The sequence below is a fragment of the Rhododendron vialii genome, chromosome 3a (genome assembly GCF_030253575.1).
Source record: "Rhododendron vialii isolate Sample 1 chromosome 3a, ASM3025357v1".
Classification (NCBI taxonomy): Eukaryota; Viridiplantae; Streptophyta; class Magnoliopsida; order Ericales; family Ericaceae; genus Rhododendron; species Rhododendron vialii.
In genome coordinates, this window is record NC_080559.1 from 31,252,377 (window position 1) to 31,274,584 (window position 22,208).

A 22,208-nucleotide genomic window follows, 5' to 3' on the forward strand; every position below is an offset into this window, starting at 1 on the left:
AAGAAACCCATGTACAACAACGCTGGGAAATGAAAGTCCATTTCCTTCTTCAACATCTTCGGAAACCCATGTACAACATTGCTGACTTTATCTGGAATCAAGGTTCCGTTTACAGTAGTATAAGGGTACTAATCTCATTAATGTAACTATTGCGGCAATTGCCAATATAATCTTCTGTATAGCAACTCACAGGAGGTCCGTGACTTAACGTTTACTGAAGGCGGCCAACCAATTCCTCGTATAGCCTACTGAATACAAGTTTAACAGGGACACAAGCAACTGGAGTTGGGCCAGACTCCCCTTTTATCAGCTCATCCACTTTAAAGTTTTTGATACATTCTCTCAAATCATTTTTTAGCTTCTTTTTGGTGCCAATTGAAGACAGAGCTCTAATCTTTTTAATGCTTGTCTTCTTTGGTTGCTTTCTTGAATACCTACGGTCTAATGGACGGCGAATTGGCTTGTGACCATAATCTTCACCATCTAATTCTGCCAATGGATGTTGGTGTCGGACCCGAAATACGGCTGTCCTCCTGGAAGTTCTCCGCAAAGGTTCTTCCGTATCATCATTTTCTTCACCATCAGCTACAGAAAGAAGAACTCCAGAAGCACCGTTTTCAAGTGCCTCAATTTGGATAGGGTACCCAACTATGGCGTTACCTGACTTACTCATCAAAGAAATCAGAGGGACATGCTCTCTTTGATAGTTCGGTTGGACCTTAAGATCCACATCTACCAACATGGACTTCATCCTGCCACCAGAATTACCACAGCCCACAAGTACTTGATCGAAGTAATTGTAATTGCTTGAATCCTCCTCCCAGGATCCTTTCACAACAAGGTGATCATTCAAAGAGAAGTCCTCCCAATCAATTATCTTATGGGTGAAATCATCTAAACCTTCGGATGTTGGTTTTGAGGCTAACAAAAACCCTCGGTTGTCAAATGCACCTAAGTTGTTTTCAGTTAAATCAGGTTCACCCCAACTATTGCTTCCCCTCTCTTCAAGGTTTGTTCCACACATAGAGCTCCTGGAAACCTCAGTGGACCTTTTGGAAACACCACAGTTGTTCCTTTTCCCTTTAAGTTTCCATTTCGATACTCCAACAGGGTCGCGCCGGGAAAGGTGAGACACATCACCGGTGAGTGCCAAGTCATCAGGCTCCTCACTGCTTATGCTTGCATATGGCACTTGAGTTCCAGACCTTCCTGGTGATTTTGTTTCTAATCCAGTGACTGCAGCTGCATCTGAATAACCAAGCAGAAAGGGTTAGGTTGCCAGGAAATATACTAATTGAAAGACAAGCCCTCAAGTTCAACAACACTAGAGGCCAAAACTCAGTGAAATATGTAGCTAGGAGGTACAAACTACTACCAAAACCTTATGAGAGAGAGAGAAGGTGCATTATCGACAAAGAGAAAAAAAAATCCCAAACCTGGTACTACAATCTCCTCATCTGCATCTGAATCCACCAAATCAGTCTCAGAAGAATCAGTTCCAGTATTTTCAGATGCAGTCTCTTCATCCAAAGCACCAGGATGAGGAAAGGTGCTCTCTTCAAACTGAGAAGGTGGAATCACCATATGATTGGTGCAAAATTGTCTATCATCCGAAAAATTAATAGACTCTCTTGGCAAGTCAACAAACCTGCCCCTCTTGGCACGGAGTATTACTCCTGTCTGCTCCTCTTCAGACATAAGCATGGGAACATTATTGTTGTCATGCCGCAAGGAGCGATGTACCGTCAAGTATGCTGTACTCTGCAGTACTTGATCAAGAGGACGGCGCCCATCACGTCTCCTAACAAGGGACTCATAGGTGAACACTTCATTTGACTTCATCCGATGGTCCAAATTAGTAATATTGTTGGCATGAACTTTATTTTCAGGGCTATTATCAAATCCAGGTTTCCGAGAGCCATTCGAAGCGACAGAAGATGCAAGTTTTTTATTCGAACAGGAAATCTTGAGACCAATGTTCTGCAAACCTCGCAGCCGAGGTATTATTTCAGAATTATCCTCATCCCTCTCAAGAAGCCTTCCTTCTTTGACTTTCTGTGCATGAAGAGGATGATCCATGCTCTTATCCTCCATGGGCGAATCTAGTTTCTTAGAATGTGACTTGGGGTGGACATGTTTGCCACTGTCCTTGCCCAAGCATTCTGAAGGTGACACTAACGACTTTTCTATGGGATCTGATGATTTACTGCTCCTACTATTGGAAGAACAACCTAGTTTACTATATTTGCCCCCCAGAAACTTCTTCTCAAGTTCAAGAGCATGAAGAATAGCATCTTCCCGACGCGCATATTTCTCTCTTTTATTTGGAAGCATTCCGATGGAAGATTCAGCCCTTTCAATACAATCATCAAACTCACCACATCGAAACGCCTTCACACGCTTGGACTTCTCCAAATTGTACCAGTCCCTGATAAAATATTTATGAGGAAATAACATCACAAACAAAAACACAGAGACAGCAGGAAGTTTAAAGGGAAGCAGTCTCCCGACTCAGCCCTCAGCTGCTAAAAAAAAGTCAAAACTCCCTTCATAAGAGTAAACTACAAGTAATCACATATTCTTTCCTTGAAGTTTGCAACAATGGAAGAAATGAAGATGTAAGGTTCAAGGCTGGCAGTTGGTTAAGAATATTGTATGTGCTTTTTCATGAAATAATGTAGCACTATCCTTTAGAAATTATTCATTTAAGCGTATGCTAAATGCTTTCTATGGATTTTGGAAGTCACTATGTAGTTCAATAAAATCTCATGGAACTTATGAGCAGTCCTATTTCTCATCCACAACCCAGTCGCAGTAAGTGGTCCTGAATATAGACTATCCTCTCTCACTGCTAAAAAGGCTTTCTCCCAGTCATACTACAAACTCTTAAACAAGCAAAATTGGCTATATCTCAGCTTCGGAATGGCATTCTTGATAAAACACAATGGCCAAGCTGATTTCTAAAGCTACATCAGCTCAAATTCAAGTTCAACTAAATGTATCCCAAGGAAAAAAGTTCCTAAGGAAACCGAACTGGGTCCATTTCTTTACCAAAAAAAGGTTCCATTTACATTCATGATTCATTCTTCTTTTACAGCAACATAGAATGGTGGAAAGCATACATGCTCCTGAATTTAAATTGCAGAGTACATTTTTACACTCCCCTAGACATGAGTTAGGCTAAACCAGAAGGTAAACAGCAGCGTACAAATTCATTCTCGTCAATGAGTTCAAACATTTTGTCCGCCAAAATAGCCTTCTTCCCTTTCCAATCAAAATCAAAAAATGAAAAGAGGACTTAAGTACAGAGAGGGCCGTACATCAAAACTCAAGACAATGCAGATTTTAACTGGAAAAACATCCTTCCTGCAGTAACAAAATAAGAAGTAAACTAAACCAACACGAGATGCACTATCCAATGATTTCATAAAGAAACCACCCGACAACCATTCAACTCAAATTACCAAACCCATCAAACAAAACAGCTGCTTATAATTTTAAAAATGAGGGAATTAAAAAAACCAAAGTTAAGATCCACAAATGACGGTCAATCTTTATTGTGCTACAAGCCTAAAAGGGTGGAGGAGAGGCGACCAGGATAGCAGCTCTCCCCTGGGTATGGAGATAGGGACTCAAGACCCGCGGCAGGTCCGGAAGGGACCAAAGAGCCATATCATATACAGCCCCACCAAGTGCTATTGGAACCCAGCCTGGAGGACAAAGTTCGAGGGGGGCGTCGCTAGCATGACTCGAACCTTGGACCTCTTGACCACCCAAACCACTCGGAGTAAGCCGTGAACCACTAGGCTACCACCCTTGGAAGCCAAATGACAGTCAATCTACAAAAATGAGCAAGTGGGCATAGCTAATGAAATGAAACCACAAGATTCAAGTCCAAGTAGACTTACACAGTGGCATCTTCTCTTCCAAGAAGCTTGACTGGAGTCCCTGATCGCGGAGACATGAGATTATGAGCACCTGAGAGCTCCTCTGGACCCACTATCGTACCAGGCCACCATGACCCATTCCTTCTCCTAACCCAAACTACCGCTCCAACACTGCAATCAACCACCGCACCCATTCCCTTTTCCAGACTCATCTCAATCTCTCTCTCTCTCTCTCTAAAAGAATTCACTTTTTTCAGCTCATTGGACTCTCGTAAAAAAGTTAAACCGTTGACGATCCTTACAAGGCTCGAACACCCAATTGCTCAATCACTGCTACTTACGTACATAACTGTTGACGGTTGACTATCATCGAATAGAAGAGGAGACTTCTAGCATTTGGAGGTGATGGGATTGGCGGGGGGTGTAAAACTAGGATTTTGATTCAAATTTGGGGAATTTTCAGTCATTCGCTTGTTTCCTTACTGTTGGCTTGTTCAGCTATTCAGCTGTATGATTCAGACTATTTATTGGTGTTCTCTCTCTCTCTCCAAACAGGTCATTTTGGAGGTCCAGATAAGGTACGGTTGGAGCTAGGGTTTAGGTTATCGTTCCAAATTTGGAAGAAATTCGTATCTGACTCAGAGATTGCCGAGAAGAGGAAATTTTACAAGTAAACTTGCCAATTTGATTGGGTGTGATCCAATGACAAACTAAAATACTCCATCCGTCCCATTTTCTTTGGACTTTTTTGATATTTGTGTCGTTCTGCAAACTCTTATACTAGTATCTTTCAATATGAATCTCAAAAAATACGCAATATGAATTTTAATTGATAGTTCTCGATTAGATTTATAATACAAAATTTTTAATATTCTGAAAAATATTATAATTTGAAAGATATAAGAGTTTGAAAAATGGCACGAATATCGAAAAGACCCAAAAAAATGAACGGATGGAGTAAAAGTATGTATTTTTTTTTAAATAAATTAAATATATTATGAGAGAATGATTTGTTTCGTAAAACGAAAAATAAATAACTAAAAAATAATTGTAAGAATCTTAGCGGAACGAACCTATTAGCTCAATATTGAAAGAATGAGTTTAGTTACTTTATTTTATTTGAATTATTGACTCAATAAGCCAATAATCTAAAAGGAAGTGATTTTGTCACTTCCTTTTTTGTTAATGTCATTCTCATTTGTATTTTTATTAGATGATTTGTTTTGTGAGAAAAGAAAGGCATTAACAAAAAGGAGGGTGGCAAAATCAATTCCTGAATTATCTTTATACAAGTAAGTCAAATGTGAAAATTAGTTGTATTTTGTTGTTGGGTTCTGGACCATTTATCTAGTATGTCTAGGAGTAGGACCATTTTGTTCTTGTTGAAAAATGTATGCATTATAATTTGTGAAAATTTATATGCATCTCTATTAATTATTTTGATGATTAATTCAATGATATTTTTATTCGGCAAATACAAAATTATCGAAAAGTCGATTCCCGAATTAAATATTTTCGTGACCTTGAAATATAGCATAAAGTCTCTTGGATTCATGATTTATATTTACAAAGACTTTATTGAGCTCAATACATGCTTTAACGGTTTATTTAGATGAAATTGTGAGCCACAGGTTGACGAACCGGCTGACAAGCCGGCTGTCTGAACAGAAAGCTGTGACAACCGGACGACCACCCGGATGACCACTCTATCAAACGGCTAGTTCCAACGGCTAGTTTCAAACGGCTAGTTTCCAACGGCTAGTTTCAAACGGCTAGTTTCCAACGGCTAGTTCCAACGGCTAGTTTCCAACGGCTAGGAAGCATATGGATGGCTATATAAGGCATCAAGAACTCATTAATGAGTACATACACAAGCTACAACATTCCATATTATTGCAAGAGCAAATTCTCAAAAGATCAAAGCCAAAAATTCTCATTGTTCTTCCACTTTCATATTATTCTTGAGAGAAAATTTGTACAAGTCGTGAGCGATAATTTTCATACCTTCTTCACATACTTGTATTTCCTAAGTGAGTGTTTGAGTCAAACACTTGAAAGCTTAGAAGACCAAATTCGGGTTGGAATTTGGGTGTTATTGTTTTTGAGAAGTTTTCGGAGAAAATTCTTGCGGTTGTGCTAGCTCCTCGGGAAAGCTAGAGGCATTCGGTTCTTGTAAGCACCCGCAAGACTTACAAGTTGTAATCTTTTAAAGATTAGTCTAACCTTCAAGTAATTGCTTGAGGAGAAGTGGAGTAGGGCCGGACCGTGGACAAATCCGGACCGAACCACTATAAACGGGTTCTATCTCTCTATCTCTCTATTTTGATTGCATACTTATTGTTTGCATATATTGTTAGAGATAAATTTTTATTGGTAATTATTACTAGCAATCCTATTCACCCCCCCTCTAGGTTGCATAATTTGGGTAACAATTGGTATCAGAGCCTCGGCTCTTGTTTGTAGATTTAACCATCTAAGAGTTAAGATCCATGGCAACCACTAGTAATGTTTCTTGTATCGAAGGTCAATCGTCCAATAGACCTCCCTTGTTCACCGGAGAAAATTACTCTCATTGGAAAAATAGAATGATGATCTTTATTCAATCCACGGATTATGATCTATGGAAAATTATCAAAAATGGTCCCATTATTCCTACTAAGAAAGTTGGAGAAGAGACTATGCCTAAACCAGATTATGAGTGGAGTCATTTGGAAAAGGCTTCAATAGAAAAGAACTATAGAGCTATGAACCTTCTTTTTTGTGCTATTACTCCCAATGAATATGATTGTGTTTCCGCATGTGAATCGGCTAAAGAAATATGGGATAAGTTAGAAATGTCACATGAAGGAGATAGTCAAGTTAAGGAGTCCAAAATTGATATTCTTGTGCATAGCTATGAGCTCTTCAAAATGAAACCGGATGAATCTATATCTCAAATGTTTGCTAGATTTGCTAGTATTACTAACGGTTTAAAAGCTCTTGGAAAGATTTACAGTCAATCCGAAATGACAAGGAAGGTGCTCCGTTCCATGCCAACCAATTGGGACACTACCACCTCCATCATCCTACAATCCAAAGATTTCTCAACATACACGATGGACAAGCTCATGGGATCTCTCATGACGGAGGAAATGCATCACAACCTCAAGGGTGAAAAAGAGAAGAAAGTTAAGGATCTTGCCTTCAAAAGTACAACAAGCAAATCAAAAAGCAAGGAGGATTCAAGCAACGAAAGTGAGGATGATGAAATGGCGCTCATCACAAAAACGTTCAAGAAACTCCTCAAAAATAGAGCATCTCACAAAGGCAGAGGATTTTCAAGAAAAGATGGAGGCAAAGAAGAAAATAGTAAAAAGGATCCAATCATTTGCTACGAGTGCAAGAAGCCCGGCCACATCAAAAGTGAATATGCAAAAAAAATATTCAAAGAAGGACAAAAAGAGAGCTATGATGGCCGCATGGGACAATAGTGACGATAGTAGCTCCGATGAGGACGATGAGCAACAAGAGGTCGCTAACTTGTGTTTCATGGCCATCGAAGAAAACGAGGTAGATCTCGACTCATCCTATTCCTTTGATGAATTATTTATTGCCTATAAAGAGTTGAAAGTAGAATTTGAAAAGGTTGTTTCTAAAAACAAATTTCTTAAAAAGGTTGCTAAAGATCTTTCACTAGAAATAGATGATTTAATTGAAGAGAAAGATATTTTGGAGGAAGAAAATGAAAGTTTAAGAACCTCTTTGGAAAAAGAAAAAGAGTATTTGAAGGATACTTTCAAAAACGAATCTTTAGAAAAACAAATTGATGATTTAACTAATTCTCTTTCAAAACTCACTAATGGAAAAGAAAGTTTAGACATTCTTCTTGGAAAACAAATAGTTTCTTTTCACAAGGCCGGAATTGGTTATAATCCCACTCAACACAAAAATCTTTTTGAAAAAGATGTTCCTCCTTCTAGCCATTCTAAATTGACATGTCATTATTGTGGTAAAATTGGTCATATTTCTCCTACATGTCCTATGAAAGGATACTCATCTTCTAATGCAAAAAAGGTTTGGGTTCCTAAGAACCGTATCAATGCTAACCTTCAAGGACCCAAGATGATTTGGGTACCAAAAGTCAAGAATTGATGTGCTATTGTAGGTATGCTTCAAAAGTTCTCTCAAGGAAGGAAGTTGGTACCTTGATAGTGGATGTTCAAGACACATGACCGGTGACAAGAGGGCTTTCAATTCTCTTTCGTCTAAAGATGGTGGACATGTCACATTTGGAGACAACAACAAAGGTAAAATCATAGGAATCGGCAATATAGGTAATTCTCCTATTATTGAAGATGTTTTACTTGTTAGTGGTTTAAAACACAATCTTCTTAGCATAAGTCAATTATGTGATAGAGGAAATCGTGTTATCTTTGAAAAATCCAAATGTATCATTGAAAATGTCAAAAGCAACAAGACACTCTTCGTTGGACAAAGACTTGAAAATGTATATGTTTTTAATCTCAATGATTTAAGTAATTGTGATATAAAATGTTTTTCCGCTTTGAGTGAAAATAGTTGGCTTTGGCATAGGCGCCTAGGACATGCAAGTATGGATGCTATTTCAAAACTCTCTAGAAAAAATTTGGTAAAAGGTCTTCCTAAAATCAAATTTGAAAAAGATAGACTTTGTGGTCCTTGCCAACAAGGAAAACAAACCAAGGTTTCTTTTAAGTCCAAAAATGTTGTTTCAACTACTAGACCTTTGCAATTACTTCATATGGATTTGTTTGGACCAACTCGCTCTCCAAGTCTTTGTGGAAACTATTATTGTCTTGTTGTTGTTGATGATTTCTCTAGATATACATGGGTGATGTTCCTAGCTCATAAGAATGAGGCTTATCCTAATTTCACTAAACTTTGTAGAAGAGTTCAAAATGAAAAAGGATTTGTTATTTCTAACATTCGTACGGATCATGGAAAAGAACTTGACAATTCTTTATATGAAAAGTTTTGTGATGAACATGGTATTGGTCATAACTTTTCCGTACCTCGTACTCCTCAACAAAATGGAGTAGTAGAGAGAAAAAATCGTACTCTGGAAGAAATGGCCCGCACTATGCTTTGTGAAAACTCTTTGCCAAAATATTTTTGGGCGGAAGCCGTTAATACCTCATGCTATATTTTGAATCGAGTTTTAATTAGGCCTATCCTCAAGAAAACTCCTTATGAGCTTTGGAATGGTAGAATACCCAACATTAATTACTTTCATGCCTTCGGTTGTAAATGTTATGTATTAAACAATGGAAAAGATAACTTGGGTAAATTTGATTCAAAATCGGATGAAGGCATCTTTATTGGTTACTCTCTTACTAGCAAAGCATATAGAATTTATAATAAGCGCACTAATCTTGTTGAAGAATCTATTCACGTTTCCTTTGATGAATCTAATCCTTGTGCTACTAAGGATGTTGTTAATAATGATGACTTAGAGATTACACATAAGATTCATGACTTGACAATTCAAGAAAAAGTTGATGGTGATACTCAAGTAGAAAGCTCTCAAATCAAAGAAGATGAAGTTATTAATCAACCTCAAGATGCCATGGGAGACAACCAAGATCTTTCCAAGGATTGGAGATTCGTGCAAAACCATCCAAAGGACTTGATTCTTGGAGAAGTTTCGAAAGGGGTAACCACTCGCTCGTCTCATAGAAATTTTTGTGAAAATCAAGCTTTTGTTTCTCAAATTGAGCCTAAAAACTTTCCGGAAGCTCAAGATGATGAAAATTGGATTTTGGCCATGCAAGATGAGTTAAATCAATTTGAAAGGAATAAAGTTTGGGCATTAGTACCTAAGCCTCTTGATCACACTATTATAGGTACTAAATGGGTTTTTCGTAACAAGCTAGATGAATCCGGAAATATTGTTAGGAATAAAGCTAGACTTGTTGCTCAAGGTTATAATCAAGAAGAAGGTATTGATTTTGAAGAAACTTTTGCACCGGTAGCTAGATTAGAGGCTATTCGCATATTACTTGCCTTTGCATCTTTCAAAAATTTCAAGCTTTATCAAATGGATGTGAAAAGTGCATTTTTGAATGGGTTCATAAATGAAGAAGTTTATGTCAAACAACCTCCCGGCTTTGAAGATCATATATACCCCGATCATGTTTTTAAACTCTCAAAAGCTTTATATGGTTTGAAGCAAGCACCACGTGCATGGTATGATAGACTTAGTTCATTCTTGCTTGACAATGGCTTTACTCGTGAAAAATTGATACTACTCTTTTCATTAAAGCCAAAGGTAAAGATATGCTCATTATTCAAATATATGTTGATGATATTGTCTTTGGTGCCACTAATGATAATATGTGCAAAGAGTTTGCTAAGTGTATGCAAGGTGAATTTGAAATGAGTATGATGGGGGAGCTTAACTTCTTCCTCGGACTTCAAATCAAGCAAACTAATGAGGGGATCCTAATCAACCAAGCCAAGTATGCGAAAGAACTTATTAAGAAGTTTGGCATGGAAGGATCAAAGCCAACGAGCACACCAATGAGCACATCAACTAAGCTAGACAAAGATGAGAATGGTAAGGCCGTCAATGAAAAGATGTATCGAGGTATGATCGGCTCATTACTTTATCTCACTGCAAGTAGACCGGATATAATGTTTAGTGTTTGCATGTGTGCTAGATTTCAATCATGTCCTAAAGAATCGCATTTAAAAGCTATTAAACGTATCTTTACATATGTTGGCGGTTCTCATGACTTAGGATTGTTTTATCCACGTGGAGTTGCATTTGATTTAATTGGTTATTCGGATGCGGATTTTGGAGGTTTCAAAGTTGATCGTAAAAGTACAAGTGGGACTTGCCAATTTCTAGGGCACTCTCTAGTGTCTTGGCATAGCAAGAAACAAAATTCCGTAGCTCTATCTACCGCCGAGGCGGAATATGTAGCGGCCGGAAGTTGTTGTGCCCAAATATTGTGGATCAAACAACAAATGGAGGATTTCAATTTGCAATATGATCATATTCCTATTAAATGTGATAATACTAGTGCAATTAGCTTAACCAAGAATCCGATTCAACATTCTCGAACAAAACATATTGAGATTAGACATCATTTTATAAGAGATCATGTTCAAAAAGGGGATATTGAACTTAACTTTATTAGTACCGACAAGCAATTGGCGGACATTTTCACAAAACCCCTTGGTGAAGAACAATTTTGTTTCATTCGACGAGAACTCGGCATGTCTAATCATTTATGAAAAAGTTGTGTTCTTGATGTCAAAAGTTTTTTTTTTTGGATTCAATGTTGAGTTGATTGAATTCGTAAATATCATACTTGATGGAGAGTACAAATGATCTTGATAAAGAAATCACCCTCCAAACATTTTATCATATGTTTCATTTTCCTGTGTTTGGTATGAAGAAAATCAGTTTTATGGTCTTTAATGTTACTCCTCTTAAACGATTTCTGGACTTAACCTGCATTTGTCAGTCGGATGTCCAAGCGGATGTCCAACCGGACAACCGTGAGGTTGAGACTTATTCAAGCTTTTGCGTTGCTAACTCTGATTTATTAAGTCTGTTACACTTAGTTTGTATGAACTTCATGGCTTAGTGCTTAAATTGTCTCTTATATACTTCGCCGATATGAATTTCTTGTCTCTAAGCTTGCAGGGATAATCATTCTCGGTAATACCCCTCGCATTCTTTAAAAAGCTCTCTTTTAGGGGGAGCATGTATTAAGGGGACACAACAATAAACACCCGAACACAATTTTCTTCCCCTATTCTTGTTCTTTTCGGCGCCACCCCTATCCTATCTCTATTCGGCGCCACCCCTATCTCTATCTCTTTCAGCGCCGCATCTCTACCGCATCCCCTATCCTATCTCTATCTCTTCATCTATCTCTCTTTCGGCGCAGCATTTCAAACAATTCGGCGCAGCATTTCAAACAATTCGGCGCAGCATTTCAAACAATTCGGCGCAGCATTTCAAACACTTCTCTCATACTCTATAAATTCCACAACACTCTCTCTATCTCCTCATCTATCTATCTCTCCTTCTTTCTCGGCCTAAAACTCTCCAAATCTCTATCCTTCAAAATCGAGCAATGGCAAACATACCGCAAGGATTACCGATTGAGTTTTACGAAAGAGATGCCGAACGAGCAGAGTTCAGGTTGTTTATCCAAACCATTTGGATGCAACTCTTTATCTTCATTCTGCTGTGTGCGTTACTTACCATGAGAATACCACCATGGTTCGGATGGAATGTAAATGTGGATACTCTGTGGTATTGGATTGGCATTATAGCTGCCGTTGTAGCAGCCATTATTCGAGAATACGAAAATCAAGGACGCCAAGCTCTCAATGAACGAAGATAGAGTGCTACAGGGCAAGAGCGGCATGGTGCTGGAACCATGGCCCTATTGTTTTTCTCTTTTTAGTTTTTTTTATGATGTCACAGGGGGAGAAAAAGCCAAGTTTTAATTGATCTATCTTGCCATTTTGGGCAAATTTAAAAAATTGCTTGCTATGATCTGATGATTATTGCTATTACTCGTTGATCATAGATAACTGCTTTGGTGCATGTATTAAGGGGGAGATTGGCATAACTCCTACTTGAATAAAAACTATCATTTTGTGTCATCATCAAAAAGGGGGAGATTGTTGAAAAATGTATGCATTATAATTTGTGAAAATTTATATGCATCTCTATTAATTATTTTGATGATTAATTCAATGATATTTTTATTCGGCAAATACAAAATTATCGAAAAGTCGATTCCCGAATTAAATATTTTCGTGACCTTGAAATATAGCATAAAGTCTCTTGGATTCATGATTTATATTTACAAAGACTTTATTGAGCTCAATACATGCTTTAACGGTTTATTTAGATGAAATTGTGAGCCACAGGTTGACGAACCGGCTGACAAGCCGGCTGTCTGAACAGAAAGCTGTGACAACCGGACGACCACCCGGATGACCACTCTATCAAACGGCTAGTTCCAACGGCTAGTTTCAAACGGCTAGTTTCCAACGGCTAGTTTCAAACGGCTAGTTTCCAACGGCTAGTTCCAACGGCTAGTTTCCAACGGCTAGGAAGCATATGGATGGCTATATAAGGCATCAAGAACTCATTAATGAGTACATACACAAGCTACAACATTCCATATTATTGCAAGAGCAAATTCTCAAAAGATCAAAGCCAAAAATTCTCATTGTTCTTCCACTTTCATATTATTCTTGAGAGAAAATTTGTACAAGTCGTGAGCGATAATTTTCATACCTTCTTCACATACTTGTATTTCCTAAGTGAGTGTTTGAGTCAAACACTTGAAAGCTTAGAAGACCAAATTCGGGTTGGAATTTGGGTGTTATTGTTTTTGAGAAGTTTTCGGAGAAAATTCTTGCGGTTGTGCTAGCTCCTCGGGAAAGCTAGAGGCATTCGGTTCTTGTAAGCACCCGCAAGACTTACAAGTTGTAATCTTTTAAAGATTAGTCTAACCTTCAAGTAATTGCTTGAGGAGAAGTGGAGTAGGGCCGGACCGTGGACAAATCCGGACCGAACCACTATAAACGGGTTCTATCTCTCTATCTCTCTATTTTGATTGCATACTTATTGTTTGCATATATTGTTAGAGATAAATTTTTATTGGTAATTATTACTAGCAATCCTATTCACCCCCCCTCTAGGTTGCATAATTTGGGTAACAGTTCTGATTAAGTAATAAGCGTTTGGTAATACTATTATTTTACGTTTTACGTTCTCTCATCCAGACAAATAAATAATTTTAAAAAATTAACCAAAAAAATTGTTGAATAAAGAAAAATAATAATCAAAAAATTTCTAATAATATCTTATGACCAAATTAAAATTCTTAACTCGATTTATATTCTCACCCCATTTTTTGGGATGCCCACACCTTAATGGTTAGCAAAAAGACAAAAAAAAAAAGTGGATATATATAGCTTAAAATGGCGTGAATTTATAAATTTCAAAAATCTCAAACATTTCTCTCAAAAAAAAGTGGTCACTTTTTACGTGACGAATCAGTTGTAATAAATTTGGTCATACTATATAAGCGTAGCCATATACTAACATAGTAAAGTGATACCTTATGAAACGGTTTGTAGAATCAATTTCTATAGTAAGTAATTACTACGTTTTTTGTCGAAAATTCATAAAATCATATCGTTTTTAGCAAATCCATCTTACTTTTTATGGGTGGTTTTAATGATTTACCTATTTTTCAATCCACTGGTGTCCATGTTTAATTGAGCATACTTGTGCTACAAAATTAATTCTCTCAAAGTATATGTTTTTATTTGATTAAAAGGGCTCAGTTTTTCAAATCCCATATATTTGGAGCCTTTGGATTTTTTTTAGGAAGAACAAAAAATGCATTAATAATAAAAAGAAAGAGCGCAATTGTGTTGTCGCCGTTACATTAATTAAGACATGCCACCAATGAGCCTTTGGATTTGGATGGATGGCCATGATTGATTTTCCCTACACTACTCAAAGGCTCAGATTCAAGCAGTCTATGGCCGGGATCATTTTAGCCTTTCACTTTTTGTCCGTCTATCCGTTCATCTGCCGTTCAAGGGAGATCATTTCTACCGAAAATTCTCTAAATCTCCGTACCAAAATGCATTGCCGGTTGTTTGATCACACAATCTAACGACCCAAAATACATAAAATTTCGATATAGAGGATCCACCGTGTGCCGCCGGTTTTGCTTTGTTCTGCTCTCTCGGGAACCAAATCCCATAAAGCAGTTTTCGTTTTTGAGGTTTGTTTTAGTCGCACTCTTCCTCGGGACCTCGGCAGATAATGGGTATTGGTATTGAAGAACAGAAAATGAAAAATTAATTACGGTATTGCTATTGTCAGCCCATTAGAAAACAAAGAAAGCACATATTTCTGTGTACTTTTTATACCCTTCTATACACATTCATATACTAACTATTGTCAGCCCATTAAGCTGATTTTAGAATTTTCCAATTAATTATTAGGAGTAAAAACAGAAGAATTTAATATGAACCCACCACTACTAATTCTCGAGAAATCACTTACCCTTCCAGTTCTCCCTATCCCCATTCTGGCTTTAAATTGCTTTGAACCACTTCTCTGTTCCCAATCTCTATGTTGACTGCTGCCGAGCGGGTGCAGAGCAGTTGGTCCAGTTGTTCATCTCAAACATTGATAACAAATATTGCTTAAAACATTGATAAAAATAAATAAATTTTCGAGAGAGTTATCTTTCATTTAATTACAAATATTTTGTCCAAGATATTTCGTACGTGCAGCTGGGCAAACCCACAAGATTATTAATCTTCTCTATTTTGTAAAAAAAAGAAAAAGAAAAAACTTTCATTTAATAATCATGGTTTCTAGTGCTTTTTTTTAATTTAATTAAAATTAACTATTGGGTTGTTCTATATATTATTCCGAAAACTGGTCTTGGAAACAGTTTATCCGAAAATATTTTTTCCTTAGTTTTTCCAAAAGAGGTTTCCTTATTCATGAAGCCGCGCGATTTCGGTCGTTCATTTCGGCTTTAGACGCTCCGGACGTTAATACTGTAAAACTTTTTCGGAAAAGAAAACCCTTTTTTTCTGAAAAAGTTTCATTAACATTCGGACCGTCTAAAACACTAGTGGACTGTCGCAATTCACCTCCATAAATGTATCTGTTAACCGAACCATCCGTTAATGATGACGACGTGTTGTCCAGGGACACGAATCGACTTCACCACGGCCCAGCCCAGCCCAAGAGCCGTCTCATCTAACCTAGGTTAAGAAAATTTCAAATTTCAAACTTCTCCGCTCCAACGGTCGTATTCCGAAGGGCTTTCCCACACCTATATATTACCCCACCCTCGTCTCCACTGCAGCTCTCCCGTTTCAACCTCAGCTCTCTCTCTCTCTCTCTCTCTCTCTGGAATACACAGTAACACCCTCGTTACTCCTCGTTAAACCACCAATTCAATCGCGATGGATTTCCACAGCCTCAAGAGGAGAGATCTCCAAGCCCTGTGCAAGAGGAACAAGATCCCGGCAAACATCACCAACGTCGCCATGGCCGACGCTCTCACAGCTCTCGATGTCGTAAGAATTTTTCTATCAATCCCTTATAATGCATTCCCAATATTTTCTTGAATTTTACATGTCGTAATTTTCTTGAAATTTTCTTCTTCTTTTTTTATCGGCAATTTTCTTGAAATGAAAATGAACCCACGTGACCCACCACCCAAGTTTTAAGTTTTTACCAGAATTTTATTAGTTATTTTTTCTTCAAGATTTAAAATAGTATAACTTCGCCCCGCCTAAGATCGTTTTTTGAACAATCGTATACCCGCCCAACCAAAAGTTTTGGCAAAGATAATATGTTGTTTTTAGCAATACTTACATTTTTCTCGTAAAATTATTTTGCTTTTTAGATAGAGATGCACTAGATTGTACGTAATTATGATTGTTGAATGATGATATCTTCGAAGTTGAATGGGTTGATCGAAAATATATTTGATTGTCTTTTTTATTGTATCTTTACAATCTGTATAAGCAAAATTACATCGTATAGATTTCATGAATATTATGTGTTAATAGGTCCAAGGGATTGAAGAATTCCTGAATCCGTCCTCAGTTGAGTCACCAGAAAAGACGGTGAAAGCATCGCCGTGTGTTCCTCGTACCGGTGGTAGAACAACTACTAGTCGAAAATCAATCAAGGAAGAAGCTGCAAGTGTCCAGATTTCAACTCGGGCACGCAGGGGAACAAGAAAGGCAACCGCAGAAGAGGGGACACCTGGGAATCAGAAGGAGGAGGTTTCGGTTCAGAAAATGTACTCAAGGAGATCCACGAGGTTGTTGGAGAAGAAAATGATGGAATTGAACTTGAATAATGAGGAAAGGATCGAACCGATTGATTTTGGAGGATCTGATAAGGAAATGGCTAATGAGATGGAAGGGAATGTGAAAAAGCATTCTGATGATTTGGGTGGAGTATTGGAGGATCAGGGTAAGCCTATTACATGCTTGCTTTATCATCCAACAGAACAATGTGGAGTAGTTTCTTAATCATTTGTTACCTCCTTTATCTTTGTAATCCAAATTTGTGGTTGCTTGGTTCTGATTTTCTGTATTTCATAAGGCACAACTAAAATGGATAACTCTTTAAACAAAAAGGACACCTAACTTAGAAAAATAGACTTATATCTCTTGGTTTATTATCCAATTGATTACGGATTCCACTGGTGATTGTTTACAATGCAATTTGTGTCTAGTTTTTTTTAATTTTTTTATTATATATGTATTCTGACAAAGCTTATGTTGCAGGATTGAATCAAGAGACAATATCAGATGATCTTCCCATGAAGAACGATGATTTAGAAGATCTTTTGGACAAAAAGTCTGATGATTTGTCAGAGAATGGAAGGGAACTGGAACAACCTTCTAAGGTACTTGATGAATCAGATATTGTTTTGGTTTCAGAAGAACACACAGTTGGGTTGACACCGGAAATGGGTGAGGATGTTGATGATGAAGTCAGTGACGCGAGCAAGGGTAAGCTTTTCTCTTTTTGTACAGTTAGAAACTATGGTGTCCAGTCACAGAATAAGTGACTCATCCAAAATGTTGTTATTAACATTATGTACAGATCAAAAAGAAGATGATGATGGAGTGGGTTCAGAGGGATATGCTGACTCTGATATTCTGTCTGGAGAAAACTTGGATAAATCTCGAGAGTTGAAAGATGAAGTCACAGAGAAAGAGGGTAGGTTTTATCTCTCCCTTCTTCTTCTTCTCATCATTTCCAACCACTTTAATTATCTGAGTGCATTCTTAGTCAATCATAGTTTTGGAATTTTTGAAATCTAACTGCAACTTCATTACAGGTAGTGATGATTCTGGATACATTGCTACAGCCGAGTGCTTGGTGTCAGAGAACGCAGAAAGAGTGTTTAATGCTGAAAAAGACTTGGGTTCAAAGGATTCAGCTGATATTGTGGAGCCTGTTAATGATGTGGTGAGTGAAGATTCAGGACAAATGGAATTGGGTACATTGACTTTAAGTGTCTGTGCTGCTGCTGAAGATCAGAAGCAGCATATTGAATTGCAAAACCAGGTCATCATAATGTTTGATATAATGTCTGTGAAAGATACTGAGGTTGTTTTTGATCGCCCAACCAAGAGTTTTGGAAAAAGTAATGTTATACTTTACCTTACATTTATGTAATACTATTCTGCTTGTTGAATAATGGTATCTTACAAGTTGAATGGGTTGATCAAAAATATAGATAATCTTTTAATGTTTGCCCACCCAACTTTGAATAAGCAAAGTCTATGCTGATATTGATTTTATGAATTTGATGTGTAGGTCCAAGGGATGGGAGAGTTCTTGAATCCGTCCTCTGTTGAGTCACCAGAAAAAACGGTGAAAGCATCACCGTGTGTTCCTCGTACCGGTGGTAGAACAACTACTAGGCGAAAACCAATCAATGAAGAAGCTGAAAGCGTCCAGATTTCGACTAGGGCGCGGAGGGGAACAAGAAGAGCAATCGCAGAAGAGGAGGAGAATGCAAAGATTGATGTTGCTTTGAGTTTACGGAAAATGGAGACACCTGGGAATCAGAAGGAGGAGGTTTCGGTTCAGAAAATGTACTCACGGAGATCGACAAGGTTGTCGGAGAAGAAAATGATGGAACTGAACTTGAATGATGATGAAGGAATGGAACCAATTGATTTTGGTTCTGATGAGGAAATGGCTGATGAGATGAAAGTGAGTGGGAAAGAGGATTCTGATGATTTTGGTAGAGTATCGGACATTCAAGGTATGCCTATTTACTCGTTTGCATTTGTATCCAATAGAAACATGTGGATTATTTTCTTTTTCTTTTGTTACCTCCTTTTTATTTGTAATCCAATAATTTCGGAAATGAAAGCAATTATAGAATGGATAGCTCTTTAAACAGTTTTCTGTTTACATACTTCAGAACGTACTAATAAATTGGACAACTATTGAAAGTGACACCTAGCATAAAGAATTGACTTATATCTCTTGCTTTATTATCCAATTGAATACGAACTGGTGATTGTTTACAACGCAATTTGTATCTAGTTTTATTTATGTATTCTGACAAAGCTTCTGTTGCAGGATTGAATCAAGAGACTAAAACAGATGACTTCTCGAAGAACGGTGATTTGGAAGATCTTATGGTTGAAAAGTCTGATGATTTGTCAGAGAATGCAAGAGAACTGGAACAACCTTTTGAAGTACTTGATGAATCAGGTATTGTTTTGGTTTCAGAAGAAAACACATTTAAGTTCACACCAGAAGGGGGTGAGGACGATGCTATCAAGGGTAAGCTTTTCTCCTGTTGTATAGTAAAAAGCTATGTTTTCCAGTACCAAAATAATTGACTCATCCAAAATGCTGTTACAACATTTTGAACAGATCAAAATGCAGATGATGGATTGGGTTCAGAGAGCTGTGCCGAATCTGATTTGCTGTCTGGAGAAAACTTGGAGAAATCTCTAGAGTTGGAAGATGAAGCCCCAGAGAAAGAGGGTAGGTTTTAATCCCTCTCTTCTTCTCATCATTTCCAACCACTTTATGATTTGAGTAGTGTTTTTGAAAAATGAGTGGAGAGAAAAATGAGAGTAATGGTTGAAAAGTTAGAGAGAGAAATGAGAGTAATGATTGAGTTGAGAAATATTTTTTGAATAAAGTTGTGAAGTGAACAAGGCATTAATCATCTGAGTCCATTCTCAGTCTGTCATAGTTTTGGATTCTGGTTAGCTTTTTTAAATCTAACTGCAATTTTATTACAGCCGAGTGCTTGGTGCCAGAGGAAGGTGAACAAGGGTTTAATGCTGAAAAGGACTTGGGTTTGAAAGATTCAGATGATATCATGGACCCTGTTGATGATTTGGTGAGTGGAGGTTCAGGACAAGTTGAATTCGATACATTGAATTTGAGGGTGTCTGTAGCCGCTGAAGATCAGAAGCAGGATATTGAATTGCAAAACCAGGCCATCATAGAGTCTGATGTGATGATGTTTGCGAAAGATCCCGAAGATGAATTTGATCACGCTGAATATTCATTTGGTTCCAACCAGTTGAGGAATGAAGAAGTAACTCAGGTGACTCCCAAAGGTGGAGAAGAATCTGATCAACTAGTTATTTTTGAGGCCACCGCTATCGAGTTGAGTAACGCAAATGACTGCCCTCCAGTTACAGATAGCCAAATGAGTTCTTGCTCTGTGATCTGTGAAAGTGATGTCAGTGATCAAGTCACTCCCCAAGATGTTGCAAATATTGGCAATCTTATGGCTGTAAACCCAAGTACATTTTCTTTCCCCTCGGATAAGTCTTCCAGTGATGAACTTCCAGTTGACATGCCATTCTCAACTTTGGCAGTTGATCCACTTCCAGAACAGATGTCATCTAGTTTGCTCCAATCAAATTCAGACCGCGCCGTTTGTCCTGCTTCTGTAACACCGAGGAAGAAATCTTCTAGTAAGACACCAACCACAAGCCGAAAGATTAGTATTCTTTTGGATGAAAACAAGGAGAACATTGACAACAATGGGAGAAATTTGGATCTTACTAAAGAGAAGGGGAAGAAAGAGGATTCGTTAAATGATAAAAGTCTGAGGCAGCTAAACAAGATGCTCAAGGAGAACATTGACAACAGCGAGAGAAAATTGGATCTTATTAAAGAGAAGGGGAAGAAAGAGGATTCGTTGAATGATAAAAGCATGAGGCAGCTAACCAAGATGCTCAAGGAAAAGCTGCAGATTACGAGCAGAAAAAACATCCATGAAGAGAAGGATATTGCAAAGGTGAAGTCACAAAAAACTTTTTGTCGCTAACAATTTTTGCTAAATGACATTCTTTTTATGACAGGTTGTGTTTGTGTATTGATAGAGTTGTTTCTTTACTGGATGACAGGTAGGAAGGGCGAGACCAGCTTTGCAATCCCTGTCAGAGAATCGTTTAGCGGCAAGTGAACCTGGAAATGAAATTTGAAGAGGTGTTGTTTAAACCATTTCGTGTGGTTTTGATCAGACAAATGTTAGATTGAGAGTGTCTGTCTTGTCAAACCTTGGTTTGCCTTGTTTTCCATTTTGGAAGTGTCATTTTGGTGTTTTCATCAGCTGACGATGGGATTTATATAATTGAGAGATTTTGCATGTTTAGTTGCTTATTATGGTTGTCATTCTTTGTTCTATCTCCCCTCATCTCTCAAGTTTAACTGTTACAACTAGAGTAATAAGACTGTCACAAAGAAAAGAAACAAGAAAGGTATCCTTAATCAATTCACATGCTGCAATTTATCTATTAAACAAAAAGAGTAAAAAACTTATATGGTGTTAACTATGTGATATGTGTACATATGTTAATCAATCAAACATATTTGCAATTATGCTATGCAAGGAGCAAGTTTTAAATAAATAAAATATTTCCCATGGGAATAGTTTGTTGCTCACCTCTCCTCAAGGAACCTCAATGCTAGCTAATAGAGTTCGGGTGCTCTCATTTGAGAATCCTTATCTTTATGACTTTGACACCTTGACACCTCGTCTGTTTAGCAATTGCCACCCCAAACAACGTCGTTTTGAATTTATTCTAGTATAGAATCCCAAAATTCTTGGTATCTCAATGGCTCGGACTACAGTGAGTTGTTACAAAGAAGTACACAAACCTCATGCTCAGAATGAAATATTCCGAAGTACCAAAAATAAAATAAAATAAATAACACAAGAAAGACATAGAATATATAATAGTAGAAGGCAAAATTAAAGTGAGAATGATATGCCAAATTTAATACCTCATTCTTTGTCTGGCGTAATGTCTGAGCAAAAATTTAAAACAATAGTCATTGTCGTATTGCTCAAATTTGAATTCAATTTTTCATCTCCAAAATTTGAATTCATCTCTAACCCAAAAATAAATTCACACGACATAATCAATAATCAACAAAGTTTGACAAAACATAGAGAGAGGAAACCCGTCTCTCTGATCAAATATGTGGAGAGGCATTCAACATCAGCTATTATGTCCGTATAATCCAAATAGAGAGGCTGATAAAAAAAAATCCAAATGGATGTAGAGATAGAGAGAGAGAGAGAGAGAGAGAGAGATAGATAGATAGATAGATAGATATCCTTTCAAAAGTATAGCGTAAAATTTTAACTAGTACACATTTTTGTTAGTTTTTGGATAGTGCTATGGTGTCTCTAGTCAACAAACCCCATTTACAATGTAAGTGCATAACCAAAAAACTATTAAATGCTATTGTGTAGATCATGG

The 22,208-nt window shown here is 37.5% G+C and overlaps 2 protein-coding genes across 7 annotated transcripts; one reads left to right on the forward strand and one right to left on the reverse strand.

Moving 5' to 3' along the window:
• Window positions 1-14: 14 nt before the first annotated feature.
• LOC131319935 (uncharacterized protein At1g51745-like) lies at window positions 15-4,546 on the reverse strand. Its single transcript, XM_058350392.1, has 3 exons — window positions 3,909-4,546; window positions 1,437-2,428; window positions 15-1,248 (listed from the first exon to the last, which is right to left on the reverse strand). Exons 1-3 carry the CDS (start codon window positions 4,097-4,099, stop codon window positions 212-214), a joined length of 2,220 nt encoding a protein of 739 aa, XP_058206375.1. The 5' UTR covers window positions 4,100-4,546; the 3' UTR covers window positions 15-211.
• An 11,240-nt stretch (window positions 4,547-15,786) lies between these two features.
• Window positions 15,787-21,102, forward strand: LOC131319937 (uncharacterized). 6 transcript variants are annotated; one of them, XM_058350396.1, is made up of 10 exons: window positions 15,787-16,001; window positions 16,500-16,911; window positions 17,229-17,456; window positions 17,551-17,667; window positions 17,789-18,018; window positions 18,271-18,724; window positions 19,048-19,182; window positions 19,348-19,461; window positions 19,725-20,737; window positions 20,847-21,102. In XM_058350396.1, exons 1-10 carry the CDS (start codon window positions 15,888-15,890, stop codon window positions 20,922-20,924), a joined length of 2,895 nt encoding a protein of 964 aa, XP_058206379.1. In that variant the 5' UTR covers window positions 15,787-15,887; the 3' UTR covers window positions 20,925-21,102. The 6 variants fall into 6 exon arrangements, with proteins under 6 accessions (XP_058206379.1, XP_058206380.1, XP_058206377.1 ...); XM_058350397.1 differs by having other exon boundaries at window positions 17,789-17,919; window positions 19,048-19,254; XM_058350394.1 differs by having other exon boundaries at window positions 15,791-16,001; window positions 19,048-19,254.
• The last annotated feature ends 1,106 nt before the right edge of the window (window positions 21,103-22,208 follow it).